The 22322-nt window shown below is 45.7% G+C and overlaps 1 protein-coding gene across 1 annotated transcript in view; it reads left to right on the top strand.

Annotated features, from left to right (window-relative positions):
- The window catches only part of katnal1 (katanin p60 subunit A-like 1), a 30633-nt gene extending 9105 nt beyond the window's left edge, over positions 1–21528 (top strand). The window contains exons 2-11 of the mRNA XM_056290029.1: positions 265–438; positions 730–890; positions 4101–4269; positions 8790–8917; positions 9465–9570; positions 12793–12951; positions 13122–13248; positions 15622–15756; positions 16115–16241; positions 21330–21528. Of these exons, the coding sequence (XP_056146004.1) occupies positions 265–438; positions 730–890; positions 4101–4269; positions 8790–8917; positions 9465–9570; positions 12793–12951; positions 13122–13248; positions 15622–15756; positions 16115–16241; positions 21330–21528 (1485 nt within the window). The remainder of the gene's footprint in view (positions 1–264; positions 439–729; positions 891–4100; positions 4270–8789; positions 8918–9464; positions 9571–12792; positions 12952–13121; positions 13249–15621; positions 15757–16114; positions 16242–21329) is intronic.
- Positions 21529–22322: the final 794 nt, after the last annotated feature.

The raw sequence follows: 22322 nt of genomic DNA, 5'->3' as shown, positions 1-22322 counted from the left end.
AAACTGATCGTTGGTTTTGGTCGTTATGCAACTGTATTGTTTATAAGGGTGGGGATACCTGCAGTTAGTTTAGACCGAAGATGTCACGTAGATGAGTGATGAAACGTTTCTCCCAATAAACGTTATGTCCAGATGAACTGATTCACCTTTCTTTGATTTTCTTACTTGGATTATTGAGCATGCATAAAGACTGACAGCATGGTTTCACTGCTCAGAGATTGTCCAGATTTGTTCTAAGTAACCCTTTTTTTCTCTACTACATAGCCGCCATCCAATATGAATTTGGCAGAGATTTATGACAATGCAAAAAAGGGTCGTGAGTATGCTCTTCTGGGGAACTACGACTCCTCCATGGTCTACTACCAGGGTGTCCTTCAGCAGATCCACAAGCACTGTCAGTCCCTCAGAGACCCTGCCCTCAAAGTCAAATGGCAGCAGGTGAGGCTAATTGGTCCCCTTTAACCCTTAACTCCTCCATCTTCCTACATAGAGTCATTACAAATAATGCCCTTTTCCCAGAGATAAACCTAACATCTCTGAGAGCTGTAACATACTATCAGACTCAGCTCTCTAGTTATCCCGCTATCGGTTTTGGGAATGAAATTTGCTGCGTGTAATTTTGATTTGTTTTGCCCATTGAATGCCTGAAGTTTGTATCTAATTTACAAACCTATTTCAGTAGGATAACCAGTGAGGCTGAAAATTCTTGTTTTTTTCTGTTTGGTCCAGGTGAGACAGGAGCTCACAGAGGAATATGAGCAGGTGAAAGGTATTGTGGGAACCCTTGAAAGCTTCAAGTCTGACAGGCCAGTGGACTACCCGACTCCTCAACCGGAAGAGAGGTCCCAGGACCCGGCCGTGTGGCCCCCACCCATTCCTGCCGAACATAGGTGTGTTATGTGTTGTGTGTCTGTATGTCTATTGTCCAACCTTAAAAAAACCCTCTTCTATGTAGGTGCAGGGGGATGCTACCTGTATTTATTTGATTCAATTGATTTGGTTTGGTTTGGTTACCTTTGTTCTTGGCTTACTGATTTTACTTTGCTTTTACTTTCATGGGCTTACTGATTGATTATTTTCAGAGCTTTTACAGCCAACAATACTCAAGATACTTTTTAAGGGATATACAGCAAAGAAGAAAGGGATATGGAAATATCCCTTTCTTCAGATGATAGTTTTTCTCATGGTAGATATCAGCATCAGAAATTCTTTTATTGCCATGTACATTACATGAACTAGGAATTTAGCTTGGCATTGTTGGCACAGAGAATAAAATAAGATAAAATAAAAATAAAGTAAAATAAGTATGTGAAAAAATAGATATACAAAAACACACACTCATATATGTGTATGTGTGTGTGTACATACATACACACACACACAAACACACACACACACACACACACACACACATATATATATATATATATATAAAACATGACAGCCTCTTATTTATGCTCACTGGGATATATATATAAATAGATATAGGAAAAATAAAGAATAAAAGCGGCAAGAAGTGTCAGTGGGGGCGCTGGGGGGGGTCTGTTGATTAGTAGGGGGGGGGGGCAGGGAAGAAATTTAGCTTGTGGCGTTAGGTCCAGGTTATTAGACCGCTGTCCAATCAAGCATCCTAAACTAGTTTGCACATGGGACTAATTGCATTAGATTTGTAGTAATTGAAGTGGATATGCTGCATCATGCCTGTGATGGTCTGGAACCTGTCCAGGGTGTCTCCCCCCCTGCCGCCCAGTGACTGCTTGGATAGGCTCCAGCATCCCCGCGACCCTGAGTAAGGATAAGTGGTTTGGATAATGGATGGATGGATGGATGCTGCATCATGTCGTCATATAGAACGAGTTAAATAGTTTATGGTTATTTCCGTTTTATGGTCGAGAAGCACCAACAACAAAGCAAACCCAAATGTGTAGTGAGGGTGAACTGGGAACGTCTGGCGGAGGCCTGTGTGCGTGAGGTCTTCAACTCCTACCTCCGGAAGAAGTTCTCGTGTATCCCGAGGGAGGCTGGGGACATGGAGTCTGAGTGGGCCATGTTCAAAGACTCTTGCAGATGTGGCAGGTAGAAGCTGTGGTCATAAGGTCATCGGTTCCTGTCGAGGTGGCAACCTAAGAACCCGCTGGTGGACACCGGCAGTGAGGGAAGCCATCAGGCTGAAGAAGGAGACCTTTCGGGCTTAGTTGGCCCAGGGGTCTTCTGAAGCAGCAGACAGGTACCGGGATGCCACAAGGGCTGCAGCTTCGGCAGACGCAGAAGCAAAAACTCGGGTGTGGGAGGAGTTTGGCGAGGCTATGGAGGAGGACTTTTGGTTGGCCTCAAGGAAGTTCTGGCAAACCATCTGGAGACTCAGGAAAGGGAAGCATGGCTTGACTCAGGCTGGGTTCAGCTGGGGAGGGAAACTGTTGACCCGGAATGGGGATGTTGCTGGGTGGTGGTTAACATGTCCTCAGTGGAGGAGGTAGAGTCTGAAGACTCAGGGGAAGCCCCACCCATATCCCTGGCAAAGGTCTCTGAGGTATTTAAGAAACTCCTAGGTGGTAAGGCGCCAGGTGTGGATGAGATTCGCCCTGAAAGGCTCTGGACATTGTTGGTCTGTCTTGGCTGACACGCCTCTTCAGTGTTGCGTGGAGGTCAGGGACAGTACCTGTGGAGTGGCAGACTGGGGTGGTGGTTCCCATATTTAAAAAAGGGGACCGGAGGGTGTGCTGCAATTGTCAGTGCATCACATTGCTCAGCCTCCCTGGCAAAGTCTACTCTAGGGTGCTGGAAAGGAGGCTCCGACCGATTGTCGAACCTCGGATCCAGGAGGAACAATGCGGATTCCGTTCTGGCCATGGAACAACGTACTGACTCTTTACCCTTGCGGAAGTGCCGAGGGTGACATGGGAGTTTGACCAGTCAGTCTACATGTGTTTTGTGGACTTGGAGAAGGCTTACAACCGTGTATCCCAGGACACTCTGCGGGGGGTACTGCAGGAGTATGGGTATCAGGGCAGTTGCTACAAGCCATCCGGTCCTTGTATAACCAAAGTGAGAGCTGTTTCCGCATTCTCGGCACAAATTCAAACACGTTTTCAGTGGGTGTTGGACTCCGCAAGGTTGTCCCTTGTCTCTTATTCTGTTTGTGATATTCCTGGATAGGATCTCAAGGTGCAGCCAAGGTGAGGAGTGTGTCCATTTTGGGAACCTCAGAATTGCATCTCTGCTCTTCGCAGATGATGTGGTTTTGTTGGCTTCATCAGAACGTTACATCCAGCGCGCAATGGGGCGGTTTGCAGCTGAGTGTGAAATGGTCGGGATGAGAGTCAGCACCTCCAAGTCTGAGGCCATGGTTCTCTACCAGAAAATGGTGGATTGCTCCCTCCGGGTTGGGGATGAGTTGTTTCCTCAAGTGAAGGAGTTCAAGTATCTCGGGGTCTTGTTCATGAGTGAGGGTAGGATGGAGCGGGAGATGGACAGACAGTTTGGTGCAGCATCAGCAGTAATGCGCACAGGACCGTTGTGGTGAAGAGGGAGCTCAGCTGGAAGATTACCAGTCAGTCTTCATCCCAACCCTCACCTGTGGTCATGAGCTTTGGGTAGTGACTGAAAGGGTAAGATCGCGGATACATGTGGCTGAAATGAGTTTCCTCCATAAGGTGTCTGGGCTCAGCCTTAGCGATAGGGTGAGGAGCTCGGACATCCAGGGGAAGCTCGGAGTAGAGCCGCTGCTCCTTTGCGTCGTAAGGGGCCAGCTGAGGTGGTTCGGGCATCTGATAAGGATGCCCCCTGGGCGCCTTCCTTTGAAGTTTTCTGGGCACGGCAACTGGGAGGAGACCCCGCGGTAGACCCAGAACTCACTGGAGGGACTACATGTCCAATCTGGACTGGGAACGTCTTGGGATCCCCCAGGAGTAGCTGGAGGTTATTGCTGGGGAGAGGGATGTCTGGAGTGCCCTACTTAGCTCGCTACCACCACGGCTTGACCCCGGAGAAGCGGCTGATGATGAGATGAGATGAGAAGCACCAACAACATTGGTTTTTACATGCTACGGATATCTGTTTGTGTACTGTGTGTGTGTGTGTGTGTGTATGTGTGTGTTTAGGAACCCTACCTCAGTGAAGCGTCCTAACACTGGTATGAAACAGCAAAGGAAGGATTCTCCTGGTCTTCAGCACAGAGGAGCTGGGCCAGCCGGTCGCGGGCCAACCAACCTGAAATCAGAGAAGTCCGGATCCAGAGACGTCCGCGGTACCAAGGCCAGAGATGACAAGGTCAGATATTAGCACTTCATATAATCTATCTCTGGTGGGAAGAGTGGCTGGATGAGTCATGTCATTTTAAAAAAATGTATACTATCCAGACCATCTGTTTTATGACATAAAGACCATCACCCATCTCTGTCTGAGTTTAAAAAGATGATTTGGTTCCTGGGGTTTTTACTGTGTCCTATTTTCACAGAGTTAGATGAACTCATGGATACCTTTTTTATGTCTGTGCATGAAGTTCGAAGGTATGCTAAACACATGCCTTCAAACTGCGTGCACAGACATAAACACATAAGACTTTAGCCTAGTTTAGCACAATTGCTGGATGTCTACTGAAATCATTCAATCAATAAAAGGGAATTACATCTTTTCCAAAGCCAATTGTTAATACTTTTTTCACTCATTAGCCTAGCGTAACAGTTTTTCTCAACCCGCATTTTCACAAATACATACAAAATCCTGAAACTTAAATTATGGTTTTGAAATACTTTTCCATACTACATATATGTGTCAGCTTCCGCTGTAGAAGAAGACATATTTGAGTATTATGGAAGACTATTTATGGGAAATTTCACCAATGGTTTTGTGTATGTGCAATCAGTATTGATGAGTAATGTAGTTGATCAAAGCAATAAAGTCCAAAATGTGTACTGTATTGACGGAGAAATCGGTGTTCTCCTGCTTACAGAGTCTTTCCCACAGCGCCCACACGTACCAGAATGCATTGCATGTTAGCTTCTGTATCATCATCCATAAAATCCTCTGTTCTAGTGTTGTGGGACATCATTTCCACCATTAGAAAAATAACTTAGCCCTGTTCGCACAGGACTAGTATTACCTGGGGACCTCATGTGATTTAGAAATTACCCCCCATATCGTGCACACAGGATAAGTGAAGTCTGTATTATACTCGAATTTACTGACATTGTCCCCTCAGATATTATTGAAAATGTCATGTACCATCCGCTTCCTGTGCACTATTTTCTTCTGCAACCACATCTTGAACATCTTATATAGTTCCATGGGCTGGCGAAGATGGTGTCAGTGTGAAACATCTGTCAAGACGTTGCCAAGAAATTCAGCTCCAAGCTATAGATTTAATGTTGCTACAAACTTAAATGAGAACTTTTATGCACTTGCACTTCTAAGTGGCACAAACCTGTATATATCATTACCAGACAGTGGGTACACACGTTTTTAACTTGTGTATTGTTCTTGTACCAAAGGAAAAGGAGGCAAAGGAAAAGGCACATGGTGAGTTGTATGACAGGTTAGACACTAAGGAAGGAGAAAAGGACTTGTACCAATTGGCTAGACAGAGGGATTGAGCTGCAAAGGATGTGCAGCAAGTTAGGGTGATCAAGTATAGAGATGGAAATGTGCTGACAAGCGAGGAGAGTGTGCTGAGAAGGTAGAAGGAGAACTTTGAGGGGCTGATGAATGAAGAAAATGAGAGAGAGAAAAGGTTGGATGCTGTAGGGATAGTGAATCAGGAAGTTCAATGGATTAGCAAGGAGGAAGTGAGGGCAGCTATGAAGAGGATGAAGAGTGGAAAGGCAGTTGGTCCTGATGACATACCTGTGGAGGCATGGAGATGTTTAGGAGAGATGGCAGTGGAGTTTTTAACTAGATGGTTTAACACAATCTCACAATATCTGCTCACATATGTAAAAATACCACATTTGGGAATCCAACTGAGGTTCATAACATTGAACTGTGTATGTGACAGCATCCAGATTTCATCCCAATTCAATAGCATTGAAAGATGATTCGTGATTATACTGAATTATTGACCGTAGCACCCCAATTGTTAACCACCTCAACAAATAATAATTTGTTAGGGTGGTTTTGTTTAGGGCGGCACAGTGGTTAGCGCGGTCACCTCACAGCAAGAAGGTCCTGGGTTCGAGCCCCGGGTTTAGTCCAACCTTGGGGGTCGTCCCGGGTCCTCTGTGTGAAGTTTGCATGTTCTCCCCGTGTCTGCGTGGGTTTCCTCCACGGGCTCCGGTTTCCTCCCACAGTCCAAAGACATGTAAGTCAGGTGAATTGCCCATACTAAATTGTCCCTAGGTATTAATGTGTGTGTGTGTGTGTGTGTGTGTGTGTGTGTGTGTGTGTGTGTGTGTGTGTGTGTGTGTGTGTGTGTGTGTGTGTGTGTGTGTGTGTGTGTTGTGGGGGGGGCCTGTGATGGCCTGGCAGCCTGTCCAGGGTGTCTCCTTGCCTGATGCCCAGTGACTGCTGGAATAGACTTCAGCATCCCCGCGACCCTGAGAGCAGAATAAGCGGTTAATGGATGGATGGATGGATGGATGGATGGATGGATGGATGGATGGATGGATGGGCACTCCTCATTTGCGTGGACTAATTTTTAGGAAACAGGCAGGAACCACAACTAACTTTTTTTTTTTTTGCTAGCTAGCATTTGGGGGGGACTTCAAATGAGCGGTGCTAAATTCAACAGTGGAAAAAGGATAGACAAGACACCAGTACCGCCGAACAACAAACTCATCGTAAATGAACGTTCTTACCCTGAGGAGAGCATCAATGACCCTTGTTGCAAAAACGTGAAAGAAGTTGAAGATACAGTCCTACAGCCTTTACCTGACTCTCCATTGATTAATCCCGCTCCAAAAAAGAGCAACACCAAGGACCTCTCACTGTATGAGCTACACACTAACAATCCTCCTCACAATCAGAATAAATCAAGGAGCAGAGAAGCTAGAAAGCATGATAAAACAACAATGCTAAAACCATCGAGGAACTTTAAAAGTCTCTAGAATTTGTATATGGGGAAATTAGGGACATTAAAAAAAGAAAAGGACATGCTGTTGGAAAAATACAAAAAGCAGCAAAATCATATCAGTGCCCTCACTGACAGAATGGCAGAAGCGGGATGCTACAAAAGGAGATCGTGTCTGCTTTTTTATGGTGTGAGTAAATAAGAAGGTGAAGATGTGAAGCAGAAAGTATCCAGGATCTGCCGAAAGGTTGCCCCCGAGTTGGAAGAGAAAGCGATGGAGGGAATTGATGTCGTACACAGGCCAGGCAGGCAAGAGAGTACAAACACAAAACTGCACGCAATCGTCATCTTCGCCCTTCGTTCTGTGAGAGACTTCATCTGGGAGAAAGAAAGAGCAGCACATTTCTGAAAGAGAGGAAGCTTCGTTTTGGTGAGGACTTACTGAAGATTGAGAAAAATTCCAGAACTACTTTGTGGCCAACTGTTGAAAAACCTCGCAAGGATGGTCAGAGGGCATACTTCATTGGACCAAAGGCATTCATCAACGGGAAAGAGATTTGGCCTGGATAAAAACGTCCCTGACTGAATGACAGAGAAGGACCGTTTGCATTGCATCGCTTTGGACATTGTTATGCTTGGCTATTATGTTTAACTAAGATGTTTAAGAAATTATAAAGAATAAATGTTCATAGGATTTCTCATTGAATGAGTTTATTCTTGATCTGCATTTTTGCCCAGCTAAATCGTTGAATTTGTACATATCAAGTTACGTCCACAATTATGAGGATGAGTAATGACGGACGGACCCTCATAATTGTGGACGTAACTTGATATGGACAACTTGAAACTTTTCGCCTGTTTGCTGGTAGGTGCAGGTGAAAGTTTGTTGACAGTTCTGTGCATGTAGTTGACATTTATCCATGGTAATTCTTGCAGGCATCGCGCAAAATATGCCATCGTCAATGGCACACGCCAACAAACAGGAAACTGGTATGACCGCTGCAGTAGAAACCGGAAGTCAGTGGACTACAGTTATGCACAGGGCTGATTGGACGTGTCTGCGGGTGGGAAGCCAGATATGGGTATGTGTCTTGGTCGCTGCACTAGCGCCTCCTGTGGTCGGTCGGGGCGTCTGTTCGGGGGGGAGGGGGAACTGGGGGGAATAGCGTGATCCTGCTACGTGCTACATCCCCCTGGTGAAACTCCTCACTGTCAGGTAAAAAGAAGCGGCTGGCGATTCCACATGTATCGGAGGAGACACGTGGTAGTCTGCGGCCCTCCCCGGATTGGCAGAGGGAGTGGAGCAGCAACCGGCACAGCTTGGGAGAGTGGGGTAATTGGCCAAGTACAGTTGGGGAAAAAAGGAAGGAAAAATCCACAAAAAAAACCAAACAAAAAAACTCTGGAAACCAAACTATCCCTTTAATAAACCAAAAGCTGTTATTAATTTATAACTTCTTCAATTTTTGCGATAATTGTGTTATTCTATAAGAGAAATAGGACTATATTAAATTAGAAATAGAAATAAGTTACAGACATAGCAGTTGGTGAAAAAATATTAAGCTGAGCTCTCAGTACGTATTTTGCTGTTTTACATTTTTTCTCTATGTTCCTCACCCATTCACACACACACACACACACACACACGCACACGCACATGCACACACTTAGACATGAAACACATCTTCAACAAGATGATGAAATGATGCTCTGATCAACTGAAAGCCATGATCATTTGCATTTTCTGTGTCTCATCATTCATTTCATTTCCTGTCTCGTCCCCCAGGCAAAGAAAGGAGTTGGGGACGTGGTTGGGGACGGAGAGCTGAAGAAGTTTGACGGCTCGGGATACGACAGTGACCTAGTGGACGCGCTGGAGCGAGACATCGTGTCCCGCAACCCTAACATACACTGGTACAGAGGAAAAAACACATGTCATACATGCATTCTTCACACCAAACTTAAACCCTAGGGGATTTACTGGGATCACGTTTTGGTCTACAAAAGTCAGTGGGTCAAAATACCAAGAAATCTGCCCCGGGAAATGGCACAGCGGTGTGCCGAGGCACTGGCACAGCATCCTGCTGCTATGGTGTCTGTCTGAGAGGGTCACAACATTTGGTATCATTGAAGAGGCATGTAATAACTGATGTAATAACTGATGTAACAACAGCGACAGAAAAACCAACTGGAAATACTGACAAGCACGTCAGAATAATCTAGTCCACCCACCATTGTTTTCAGTTTCAGCGGAAACAAGGTGACAGAATTGAGATGATGATGGGAAACGATGGGGTCTGACGTAACTACACTGCAGGGATTCACTGGGGGTATATGAAAGGGGGGGGCTTATCAACAATCCCTGTATTTTGGCGTGAAAGGCGGTAGAGACCGATCGGTGGTTTACCGCTGAGGTTGCATGTCTCCTCGTTCTGCTGAATGGCTGTTGTCTGTTGTGTAGGGACGACATCGCTGACCTGGAAGATGCCAAAAAGCTGTTAAGAGAGGCGGTGGTGCTGCCCATGTGGATGCCTGACTTCTTCAAGGGCATCCGACGTCCCTGGAAGGTAAATGTACAAAGTCCACACACACATAGAAACGTGCTTGCTCATGCACTTTTAAGTGCCAGCACTCTAATGCAATCACCCCACACTCCAGCGCTCTTAAAAGGGAGTGGCAACGGCCGTCAGAAGAGAAGGAAATAGCGTTTATTTTTAGTTTAAACATTATTTGGGAAGAGCCAATGTACATTAATCAACATCCAAAACAAATGTAAATGTAGCCGAGTTAGCTAATAGGCTAGTTTCCATCGGCAGTCCCTTTGCCTGATGTTGTTAGGCATCCTAGGATAGCACAAAAAAATGAAAATAAACAAACAACATAGGTAATACACAAGATCAACAAGAACAAACAAACAAGAGAATATATACAGAATGTCCAAATAATGTAGGAAAAGATAATAAAGATAATATAGAAAATAATATATATAAAAAAGCCAACACAACACAGCTAATGTACAATACAGTTAAACAACATGTTAAAGGTGTGTGCGGGGCGTCCGGTTAGTGTAGCAGTCTATTCTGTTGCCTACCAACACAGGGATCATCGGTTCGAATCCCCGTGTTACCTCCAGCTTGGTTGGGCCTCCCTACAGACACAATTGGCCGTGTCTGCGGGTGGGAAGCCGGATGTGGGTATGTGTTCTGGTCGCTGCACTAGCACCTCCTCTGGTCGGTCGGGGCGCCTGTTCGGGGGGGGGGGGGACTGGGGGGAATAGCGTGATCCTCCCACACGCTACGTCCCCCTGGTGAAACTCCTCACTGTCAGGTGAAAAGAAGTGGCTGGCGACTCCACATGTAACGGAGGAGGCATGTGGTAGTCTGCAGCCCTCCCCAGATCGGCAGAGGGGGTGGAGCAGTGACCGGGACGGCTCGGAAGAGTGGGGTAATTGGCTGGATACAATTGGGGAGAAAAGGGGGGGGTGTATGCGAATAGCATCAGTGTTGAAATTGTTGGTTCTTAATAAGCCATTTCTTGACATTACTCTTAAATAAATGAATGATAGGATGGGGACTCTGGTTGATCATGGTCCTGAGTTCCATTGATGTGACGCTCTGAAGGAGAAGACGGCCTGATTAAATGCAGTCCCCTCCAGCTGCACCTCTAGCAGCTCTGTTTGTGGCAGATTTTAAGTTGATGAAGCTGGACATAGGAGGAGGAGGAGGATCTTATAAACTAGGCAGACATTTTTGTATTTGATGACGTATTCCCAACTAATTAGATTATACTGTTTCAGAATATGGCAATGATGAAAAGTGAGTGGCTTCTTGTCTAAGGTTTTGAGTGCTTGTTTGTATAATGATCCCAGACTAAAACTAAACTAAAACTGTGGGTGGTGTGTTAGACCAGCCTATCAGACAATAGATGATGGAGGAAACAACCATTGAGTGGAAGTATGTCTTGGCTGCCTCAGTTGACAGGAAGTCTCTGGTAAACCTGAAATTTGCCAAACTAAACTTTACTTTATTGCAGACCCTTTTTATGTGGGTTTTGAAGCCGAGGTTTGAATCCATGTGTACTCCTAAGTATTTGTATTCTGAGACAACTTGTCGTCTCTCTCCCTGCATGAGAATATCTTGCTCTACATTTATGCTGTTGCCTGTTGAGGAAAACATACAAACTGTTCTCGACACAGTGAATTAGACAACACTGGTTAAACCAGGATGTGCCCTTCAACACAACATTTGTCTGTCTTTTGAAGCTATGTGGGCGCACGTGTACAAGTGTGTGTTTGTGTCTGTTGTTGCAGAGCGTGCTCAGTCGTGCTGCACTCTGCCTGCATAACAGGCTGAATGACCAGTCAGAAGTGTTGTGCCGCTACCAGCCTGTGTTGTCATGTGAGGGCTGACTCCCTCAAGACCGTCATATGAGGGTCACCTCTTCATGCAAGTGTCAGAGGCACAATGGTTCTCATTTGAGATGTCTGTATGCAAAAGGGACTCCATGATTTGTTTGATTGGCTTCGTAACCAAGCAGCAGTACGACAGACAACACAGACAAGAATTTGCAGCGGTTAGGTGTAAGTGAGCTCGAGACTCACAGTGTGGCAGAGACATTAGTGAGTTTTTAGATTGGATTGGCTCGTATAAGATCACGAGATTGTTTCTCTTGTTTGTGTTCAGATTCAGATCATTATCAAAATCCTTATTCATGTCTTATTAATAGGGTTTCCAGCACACAGTGTTCTTGTGAACTGGGAGTTCAGTGAAACAGTTTAAGAGTTAAATGAAATATTTCTTTCAGTTGCATATCTTGAAAGGTAAACCATAAACATGGTGCCATGGCCTGAAAACGGGACAGTTTACATTCTAGTTCTGTTAACAATGATGTGTGTAAAAGGTGTCATCACCTGGGGCGTCTGGGTAGCATGGCGGTCTATTCCATTGCCTACCAACACGGGGATGGCCGGTTCAAATCCCCGTGTTACCTCTGGCTTGGTTGGGCGTCTCTACAGACAATTGGCCATGTCTGCGTGTGGGAAGCCAGATGTGGGTGTGTCCTGGTCGCTGCACCAGCGCCTCCTCCTGGTTGGTTGGGGCGCCTGTTTTGGGGGGGGACTGGGGGGAATAGCGTGATCCTCCCACCTGTCCTCCTGGCGAAACTCCTCACTGTCAGGTGAAAAGAAGCGGCTGGCGACTCCACACGTATCGGAGGAGGCATGTGGTAGTCTGCAGCCCTCCCCGGATCAGCAGAGGGGGTGGAGCAGTGACCTGGATGGCTTGGAAGAGTGAGGTAATTGGCCAAGTATAATTGGGGAGAAAAAGGGGGGAAATCCAAAAAAAAAAAGAGATGTCACCACTGAAGCTATGCTCTCCAGAGACACTGGGGGAACATTCAGGTGAACTGTAGTTGTATTTTAGGTTGCAGTCTCGTATGATAGTGAGACAGGTGAGTCTTTCTGTGGACACCGTAGTGACTGTACAGTTGGTCTGATTCCAACAGGCTGTGACATTCAGGGGCGTATGACCTGAATATCTAGTAAGTCCTACAAGCTGTGGTGTGTGTGTATGTGTGTGTGTGTGTGTGTGTGTGTGTGTGTGTGTGTGTGTGTGTGTGTGTGTGTGTGTGTGTGTGTGTATGTGTGTGTGTGTGTGTGTGTGTGTGTGTGTGTGTGTGTGTGTGTGTATGTGTATGTGTATGTGTACACCCCACACGTGCCCACGTGTGTATCGATTGTATTTAATCTGGCTTATGTGACCATGTTTAACATTTCACCATCCCTCTGTCAGGGTGTGTTGATGGTTGGTCCTCCGGGCACAGGGAAGACCATGTTGGCCAAGGCTGTGGCCACCGAGTGCGGGACTACTTTCTTCAATGTGTCCTCCTCCACGCTCACCTCCAAATACAGAGGGGAGTCTGAAAAGCTGGTCCGTCTGCTGTTTGAGATGGTGAGCCGGGGCTACTGTGGAAAACCTCACACGAGTCTTGATCTGATCCATACATCTGGTCCATACGTCATAGATATATATGTGCTACTGAATTGCAGGAGGTAATTCTCAACTACTTTTTTAATGTGTTTTCTTGTTGCTTTGTTTTGTTGTTGTTTTTTTTACCCAAGGCACGTTTTTATGCACCGACGACCATCTTCATAGATGAGATTGATTCCATCTGTAGTAGAAGAGGAACATCAGATGAACACGAAGCCAGCCGCAGGGTCAAGTCAGAACTCCTGGTTCAGATGGATGGTGAGTGGGACAGAGAAGTGTGTGTGTGTGTGTGTGTGTGTGTGTGTGTGTGTGTGTGTGTGTGTGTGTGTGTGTGTGTGTGTGTGAGTGTGTGAAATGCTATTTAAGGGCCCATGGGTGGCGATTTATGAGACTCAAACTGCAAAAAATTGATTCTTGTAGCAGGTAATCGAATCTTGTATTTGGTGTTAAAGTCTTTGTAAAACAAGTAGGAAAAAGATCAGTGCTAGGGGAAGATAATTTCATTTTTTTAAAATGCTGATAAAATGCTGTGCCCCTTTTTTTGAAAAAAAAAAAGTTAAAGGACCTTGAAGCAGAGAACTTTACTTGTTTCTGGATAATGTCTTTCAATTCAATTTCATCCCAGCAAGGCAATGAAAGGGCAATTTTCAGTAGTTTTCGAACACTTTTTACAGACTCATTGACTGACTTGGTACTCACGCAGTACCGGCGTGGGAAGATGGCGGCGTGAATTCACGTTCGCGGTGGCCTCACCCAGTGCCGTCCATTGCAGTGTCTTTGTCCACGTCTGTGTGTCTTTGTTTGATGGCTGGGAAAGCTGGTGCTGGATCGGCTGGGAGAGCTTGGTCTGCTGCGTCCTGTGAGCCCCGGGAGCATGGCCCTGCCTGGAGCTGTGCCCGAAGAGGTAACACCAAGGGCGATCTGATAGGACGTGGAAGCGGGGCAGGCTAAGCTAACTGCTAGCTCATGCAGACCGGCATTTCCGATAACACTGAGGGCAGTCTGGCAGCAGCCTTGCCTAGCCTTGACTGTGTTTTTAGTGTCATCGTGTGGAGTGCGGGAAGGTGTGTAGAAGGTGTCTGGCTAGGAGAGCTTGGTCTGCTGCGTCCTGTGGGCCCAAGGACGAAAGACCGAGGGTGGTCTGAGAGGACGCGAGGGTGGTCTGACAGCACGCGGAAGCGGGGCAGGCTAAGCTAACTGCAAGCCCATGCAGACCAGAAGTTTTGACAGTCATCCTGGCTGGTGTTCATTCTCCTGGACAGTGATTTTGTTTGTTTAGTTTAGACACGTGTTAGTTTGTATATATGTGTTCTTAAAGTTCTTGTAGTTTATGTGTTTTTGTCTTTGTGTTGCACTGCTGTGGGCTGGGGGAAACGATGTTTCGTTTCATTTCATGTGCGCAAGTGCATGAAATGAAACGACAAATAAAGTGCTTCTGATTCTGATTACGTAAGGGTTTCCACCTCTGCCCCATTTGTTTGAACACAGAACATCTGTCACCCACATTGCTGGCAGACATTTTTCACTTTGAGAGAACTGTAAAACTCCCCCAGGAGGTGTTGATGCAGTTTTTAAAGCTTCAAGGCAGGAGAAACTGAGTCTGATTCTGGTTAAGAGCCGCACTCCCAAGAGCTCTATTACGATCTGGACGCACCATTTTTCACCAAACCCTGGATCAAACCCAGCAGCCACCCAGTTCACAACAATTCATCCTCTACAGATTCAGTAGAGAAATGGTCTTGGTGGAAATAGGGGACATAAACATCATGGGTCGACCCATAGGGGAAACACAGATTGACAAAAAGAGGCCCTGACCTGACTCTTTTGTCTTTGACCTCTGACCCCATCCTCACACCCCACTCAATGCAACCATTACTGCGGCCCAAAGAAGAAGGAAAATGACAAAAAGAAAAAAAAATGTACGATGCAGAATAGATTCAGTGCATTGACTTATCCAGATAACCTGAGATGAGGTGTCCGGGTAGTGTGGTGGTCTATTCCGTTGCCTACCAACACGGGGTTCACTGGTTCGAAGCCCCGTGTTACCTCCGGTTTGGTCAGGTGTCCTTACAAACACAATTGGCCATGTCTGCAGGTTGGAAGCCGGATATGGGTAGGTGTCCTGATCGCTGCACTAGTGCCTCCTCTGGTTGGTCGGGGCGTTTGTTTGGGGGAAGGGGGAACTGGGGGGAATAGTGTGATCCTCGCATGCGCTGCGCCCCCCTGGTGAAACTCCTCACTGTCAGGTGAAAAGAAGTGGCTGGTGACTCCACATGTATCAGAGGAGGCATGTGATGGTCTGCAGCCCTCCCCGGAATGGCAGAGGGGGTGGAGCAGCGACCAGGACAGCTCAGAAAAGTGGGGCAATTGGATGGGTATAATTGACAATCCAGGAGAAAAAGGGGGGAAAATCTCCCCCCCAAAAAAACCCTCACGAGACAAACAACTCATGCTCACAGTTCTCTATCAAAGTGAAATCAGCTTTATTGTTGAAGTTGTTTGATGGAGTCTGAGTCTAATTAAGTGAAGAGCATTTGAAACAAAAGGAATATCCCTAAGGTGCAATATGAATACGCCTGAGAGAGTCCACATGCCTGATCTAAGCTGATTACGACTGTGTTTTCTGACCAGGCGTTGGCGGCGCCCTGGAGAACGACGACCCCTCCAAGATGGTGATGGTCTTGGCTGCCACCAACTTCCCCTGGGACATCGATGAGGCCCTTCGGCGGAGGCTGGAGAAAAGGATCTACATCTCCCTTCCTACAGGTGACCTTTGACCTTTTGCTTGACACTGCACCAGGCAAAAAAAAAAACACATTCAACCAGATTTTTTTTGTTTGGTGTGGGGAAGGTGCTGACACAACAGCACCACTGACTCTCATTCACTTTGAATGGTGCTCAAACAACACTTACCTTACTAACACCTACAAAAACAACAATATTCAAGATTGAAGCTCTATTCATTTGGATTTATTTTTGATTCACTAGTTTTTACTCTTTCTCATTACCTGGCATCAATTCCTCTCTCATGTTGCTGTCTCAAGTTTCTAAATCTGATCTGTGATTTACGCTCTGTGTGTGTGTGTGTGTGTGTGTGTCTGTCTGTCTGTCTGTCTGTCTCCAGCGGTGGGTCGTGTGGAGCTGTTAAAGATCAGTCTGAGGGAAGTAGAGTTGGCTTCTGATGTGGACCTGGCTCTCATTGCTGAGAAGATTGAAGGTTTCTCTGGAGCGGACATCACCAACGTCTGCAGGTGTGTGTGTGTGTGTGTGTGTGTGTGTGTGTGTGTGTGTGTGTGTGTGTGTGTGTGTGTGTGTGTGTGTGTGTGCTTGTGGGTAAAAAGGGAGACAGAAGCTCAACAGAGCAGGACTATATGTTGGCTTGATCTCCTGTATGCTGCTGGATTCCAAAGTCTGGAAACTGCAGGCAGCTGCACGGATGTGTTGCTGAGAGTTATCTTGTTTTTATGACTGTATCTCACCAGTTAGGGGCACTTTCAGCAATGGCGACTTGTGCAGGAAAACAAGAGTTGTCAAGTCAATTGAGAGATTGTTACATCTGGTTATGAAACTGTATTTTTAGTTGCTGAGACTTGACGTCAGTTTGTGAAGTTTGGGTGGTATTTTCAGTCACACAGTCCATTTAGTGACTGTTGAGACTTCCACTGATGGTTAATACTGAATAATATGACCTCGTCGTGGAAAATGCCCTTGAAAAGTCCTGGAAATTGACTTCCTAGAAAGAGTGGGAACCCTGTGCGAGTTGTCGGTCTGGACGTGACCGTGGCAGGACTAAAAAGATAAAAAGCCTAAAAGCACAAAAGCTTGAAAGCTTGAAAGCAGACAAGGAGGTGGTCCGGCTGAAAGCCAGAATGGAATTCTCCCTTTATGTAGATGCAATCCAACCACAATACACACACACACACACACGTGCGCACAGATGCTGTAAAGAGGTGTCGTGGCAGAGTTTGGACAGTCACACAGACACTGAGTCAAGGAGGTACAACAGACACATCACAGCTATTTTCAAGCCAAGTTGAGACACATCATATGGACATAATGATATTGGTCTTAATATGAGCTGGGACATCGGACAGCTGACCTTTGCTCTAGATTCCATTTGAATTCTAACAGCACTCTGTAAAATAAAACAGCATTTTGGAGTTGGACAATTACACATTGATACAGATGGTAGATAATGCGAGGGTCCTGAGGCTAAACTTAAGGAAAGGAAGTATCAAAAGGTGACATGGGGAAAACTAAAATAAATCTACAGTGTCCTGTGCATGTTTAGCATGTTGATGGGACATTTAGTTTAAAATAACTGAGCTCATCTTGAAAGTTTATTAAACATCACAACAGCGACTAAGGGAGAGTTGGGAGAAATTTTGCAAACGTTCAGTTGTCTATAGAAAGGTGCACATAACTAGTGCACAGGTGCGCATGCGTGGTCAAGATAAATGATGCGCAGCAGATAATACGAAAAGAGGCGCTTTTGCGTACCAACATTTTTGGTACCAACAACTTACTGAAACAACAGGATTTTCTCCATAAATCACTGGTAAGAAAGTCATTATGACAAATGTGTCAGTTTTAATAATCAGTTGTTAATCGTGCAACTTTTAGCCTTCGTTCTTGATTAAGTGGATGTGGGGTTTTTTCCCAAGTTAGCAAGGTTAACTGTTAAACATTGTGCTCCAGCAAATAGTTAGCTTACATTTACAACTAGCTAAACATTAAAAAAAAATCTCTGGTTTTAGGATTTTTGTCCATTCATCAAAATGTCCAAGAAGCAAGCTACATTAAGTAATTACTTTGGTGTTGCACCACCTCCAAAGAAATGCCAGACTAAACCTGTACATAAAAAAATGTGTATTCACTGGAAACTGGCTGCAGGAAGTAGCCTGGCTCCAAAAAGATGATGACTGAGCACAGAGATGTGGTGCACAATATGCTGTGAAAATCCAAATCTTGCGGATAAAAGCAGCGCCTTTTATATAGGGACAAAACATCTCAGTCATTCTTTTGAAAAGCACGAGAAGAGTAAAGAGCACATGAACATTGTGCAAACTATTGATAACAGGTGCAGCCAGGATCAGAAATCCACTCGCCCTCTTGACATGCGGAAGGACAAACTAAATGAGAACAGCGTCAAGCACTGTAATATTTTTCTGTTGGCCTTTCACAAAGCGAAACATGCACGCCTAATCCATTCATATGAAGAGGATATTGCACTTTTCAAGAGGCATGGAGTTAATGTCAGGAGTGCATATCATTCATGAGAAGGGGGGGACCCGCATCATGCAGAGCATCGCACAGACAATCAGTTTAGAATTTATTGAAAAATTGAAGGCAGCTGAATTTTGGGGTGTGCTCTTTGATGGATCAGAAGACATAACACAAGTGGAGCAGGAAATTGTGTACATTGTGTTTGTGTCTAGCTACGGAGCGTTTACCTCAGATGTCATTCATTCATTCATCTTCAGCCGCTTCTCCGGGGTCGGGTCATGGTGGCAGCGAGCTAAGTAGGGCACTCCAGATGTCCCTCTCCCCAGCAGTGCCCTCCAGCTCCTCCTGGGGGATCCCAAGGCATTCCATGGCCAGATTGGACATGTAGTCCCTCCAGCGAGTTCTGGGTCTACCCCGGGGTCTCCTCCCAGTTGACCATGCCCGGTAAACCTCCAAAGGAAGGCAGCAAGGCACCCAGGAGGCATCCTAATCAGATGCCCGAAGAACCACCTGAAAGGAGCCAACTGAGGTGGTTCGGGCATCTGAGCACCCCGTGGACCCACCACACGAGGGGATGAGCATTGGGGTAGGGTGCAATGCAGGCCGAGTGGCAGACAAAGGCGAGGACCAGGGTGTACCTCAGATTTAATAATAATAATAATGATAATGGATTACATTTATATAGCACTTTTCTAGGCACCCAAAGTGCTTGATTTCCTTGAATTAATTAATTTGGGTATGAACCGAGCAGCACAGGACATAATGAATGGACTGGAGCAGCTCTTCCATGCTTGTGGTTTAGGGGATCAGTGGAAGACGAAGTGACTTAGAAGTGGACAGATGAATCCAAGCGGCCACAAAAGCCTTTGGTGCCCTCCACAAATGACTTTGGTCCCACCGTGACATCAGGCTGACAACAAAGATCAAGGTCTGCAACACAGTTGTTCTCCCGTCTCTACTATACTCCACTGAATACATGACCCAGTATCGCAAGCACATCAAGAAGCTCACCAGCGTACAGCTTCATCATCTGCGAAAGCTGCTGCGAATCAGATGGGAAGAAAAGGTGGCCAACATGGACGTATTGAGACGTGCTGGTACTGTCAGGGTTGAAGCCCTAAAAACAGCCTCCCAGCTCAGATGGGCCGGCCACATGAAAAAAATGCCAGACAGCCTTCTACCAAAAGAGGTTTTTCTACAGGGAGCTGTGCAATGGAAAAAGAAAGCAGGGAAGCCAGAAGCTATACTTCAGAGATGTGCTGAAGCGCCACATGAAGAGCTCTGGCATAGATGACTCCAGCTGGGAGACAGTGGCCCTGGACAGGCAGAGATGGCGCGCCACAGTAAGGCAATTGAGAACAGCTGTTGAACAAAAGAGAAAAGAAGCCTATGATAAGGCCCACCCTACAAGAAATAACAGATCAACTCAAACAACATTTGTCTGTGACAAATGTGGACAATATTGTCGCTCTGAGCTTAAACTGCATCACAGTCATCATCGTTTCGATGGACTGCCGAAGAGAGCGGAAGACAAAGTTGGTCTCGGTGTGTACAGACGGAGCAGCAGTCAACGTTGGAGTTTACAACGGGGTCGTTTCCAAATTGTGTCACATGGTGGCGATCGGGGATTCCCTTATGCATATTCTGTGTACTGCCCACAACCTTAAGAACTGCACAAAGTGAGCTTATCACTTGGTACTGTACTGTGAGACATTTAATCGCTCCGTTGTCAAGTTGCTGAGCTTTCATTTACAGAGAGGGGGCGCAAAAAGAACAGAACGACTAAAGAAGATACGTGATGAGAATGGCGTTGCTTTTGTGAAACTAGAAAAGTTTCACAACATCAGACGGTCTGCATGGGGTCAAGAGACTCTTGAAAATATGGATGCTATTACCTGCCATTCAAATTCAAGTGGCTACAAGTGATGACAGTGACCTAAAACATACCTGCACAGAGCGTTTTCAGTGTTTCCTAGCCAACGTGCTTGACACTGGAAACATTTTACAGTTCACCTCCCACAGGTTCCAGTAAGATAAATTGACTATTGGTGAATGCAAAGATGAGCTCGTGGTAGCTGCTGGACAGCTGACACTATTGCTTGACAGTGAAGGCAAGTACAGGAAAGAGACTGTTTCAAATGCTGATGCTGACAGGGACAAGGTTGATGTATTGAGCGGTCTAATTCATGAGTTTGAAAGCAGATATGAGTCCCTAAAGTCATGTGATCCATTTTTAATTTTTGATCCTTCAACTTGGCCTCAAGAAATGCAAGACCGCCACAGTTTTGGCAACACAACTCTTACTAACTTCCTCCAGAAATATGAGGCCAGCTTGTCTGTTGACAGAGACTCCACTGTAAGAGAATGGATGCGTTTAAAGCAAGCAGGAAAACGTTTGGCAGCCTCCTCAGTGTATGACTTGGTCAACACAGTGAAGATAAGTAATCCAGATAGTTATTCCAACATTCATAAAGTCCTTCTGTTGTCCCTTACACTGCCCTTGAGCAGTGCTGCACGTGAGAGGGGATTTTCACATCTCAATATAATAAAAAGCAAGTACAGATCCCACGTGTCAGACTCTAGCCTGTCATCCCTGATGCACATCCACTTGTCTAAGATGGCAACAGAGACTTTTGACCCGAAGCCAGCTGTTGACTTATGGATGCAAACAGCTAATCACAGACTCAACCAGGGAGAAAGAAGTAGGCTTACATCTTCATCTGCCATGTTTGAAAGAGAGGAAGACAGTGAGGAGAGCATTCAGAAGTGTAGTGATGATGACAGCTTGTAGCATAACCGTGCCGTGTAAAGACTGAGAACCAAGCAACGTCTTCAGGTGCTCCCTTGAGAACCAGACCAAAAAAAGTTATGTGCACCCCTGTCTATAGAGCTAATTATTGATAATCAAAATTATTTTATAAAAGGATGTACAGAAAATGAAGGAGAATGAATTACCTTTTTGTACAGTAATTTTGTGGAACTTTCGTTTTTTATCAAATATTTAACTTTCCAAAATCGTTGAAGTGATAGGAGCAATTAATTTTACTCCAAGTATTCATTTGAAAAAAAAAACACCTTAAACTTATGTGACAGATTCTTCTCGTCTGTTTCAGGGATGCGTCGATGATGGCAATGCGTCGTCGGATCCAGGGCCTCAGCCCAGAGCAGATCCGCGCTCTCTCCAAAGAGGAGCTGCAAATGCCGGTGACCATGGAGGACTTCACCCTCACACTCAAGAAGATCTCCAAGTCGGTGTCTGCTGCCGACCTGGAGAAATATGAGGCCTGGATGGCGGAGTTCGGGTCCGTGTAGAGACTGGTCCAGAGAAAACCAGATTGACCAAAAAAAGCAGCAACTTTTTTAGGCTCATTTGCTGCTTTGAAACGGATTGAAGGCTTGAAGGAGTTGTTAGAGTGTATTGCCATGGAGCAAGGAGGCTGGAGTAAGTGGTCGCGATGACTTTACATCAGAGCATTGGTGCCTTTTTTTCAAAAGTGCATGAAGAAAATAAATTTCGTTAATTGTTTCAGGCTGTCTTCCTTCACTATGGCTCCACTCCTCATCGACTCCCAAGACATTGGACGCCATTGTCCGCATGGAGGCTGTCGATCATGTAGTTGACTGATTTCAGTGATATCAGAGTGAATGCGATCCATCGTTCTCATATCCACTTTCTGACAGAACTGAAACTTGAATGTCACTCGTCTCTCGTTCTGGGAATATTTACTGTAAAAACGAGCCGAACACAGGTAGACTGCACAGCTCTAATGCACATACAGTGTTTTTAACGACCTCTTAACACTGCATTACATGGTGGTGGCACGTAATGTGTTAAAATTACGTGTCGGCACCACGAAAAAAATGCCAATGGAAAGTCAATTAGGATCCTTCATCGCGCTGGACACACGAATTCCCTGATTCATGTGCCTTAGTTACGTTCTCTAAAAACACTGAATTGTCCATCCAACCATTATCCAAACCGCTTATCCTGCTCGCTGGAGCCTATCCCAGCAGTCATTGGGCGGCAGGCGGGGAGACACCCTGCACAGGCCGCCAGGTCATCACACAGGGCCGACATACACACACACACACACACACACATTCAT

Source organism: Lampris incognitus, chromosome 11, assembly GCF_029633865.1.
Source record: "Lampris incognitus isolate fLamInc1 chromosome 11, fLamInc1.hap2, whole genome shotgun sequence".
In the NCBI taxonomy this organism is placed as follows: domain Eukaryota; kingdom Metazoa; phylum Chordata; class Actinopteri; order Lampriformes; family Lampridae; genus Lampris; species Lampris incognitus.
Note: the sequence above shows the minus strand (reverse complement) of the source record. Positions and strands in the feature narration are given on the sequence as shown.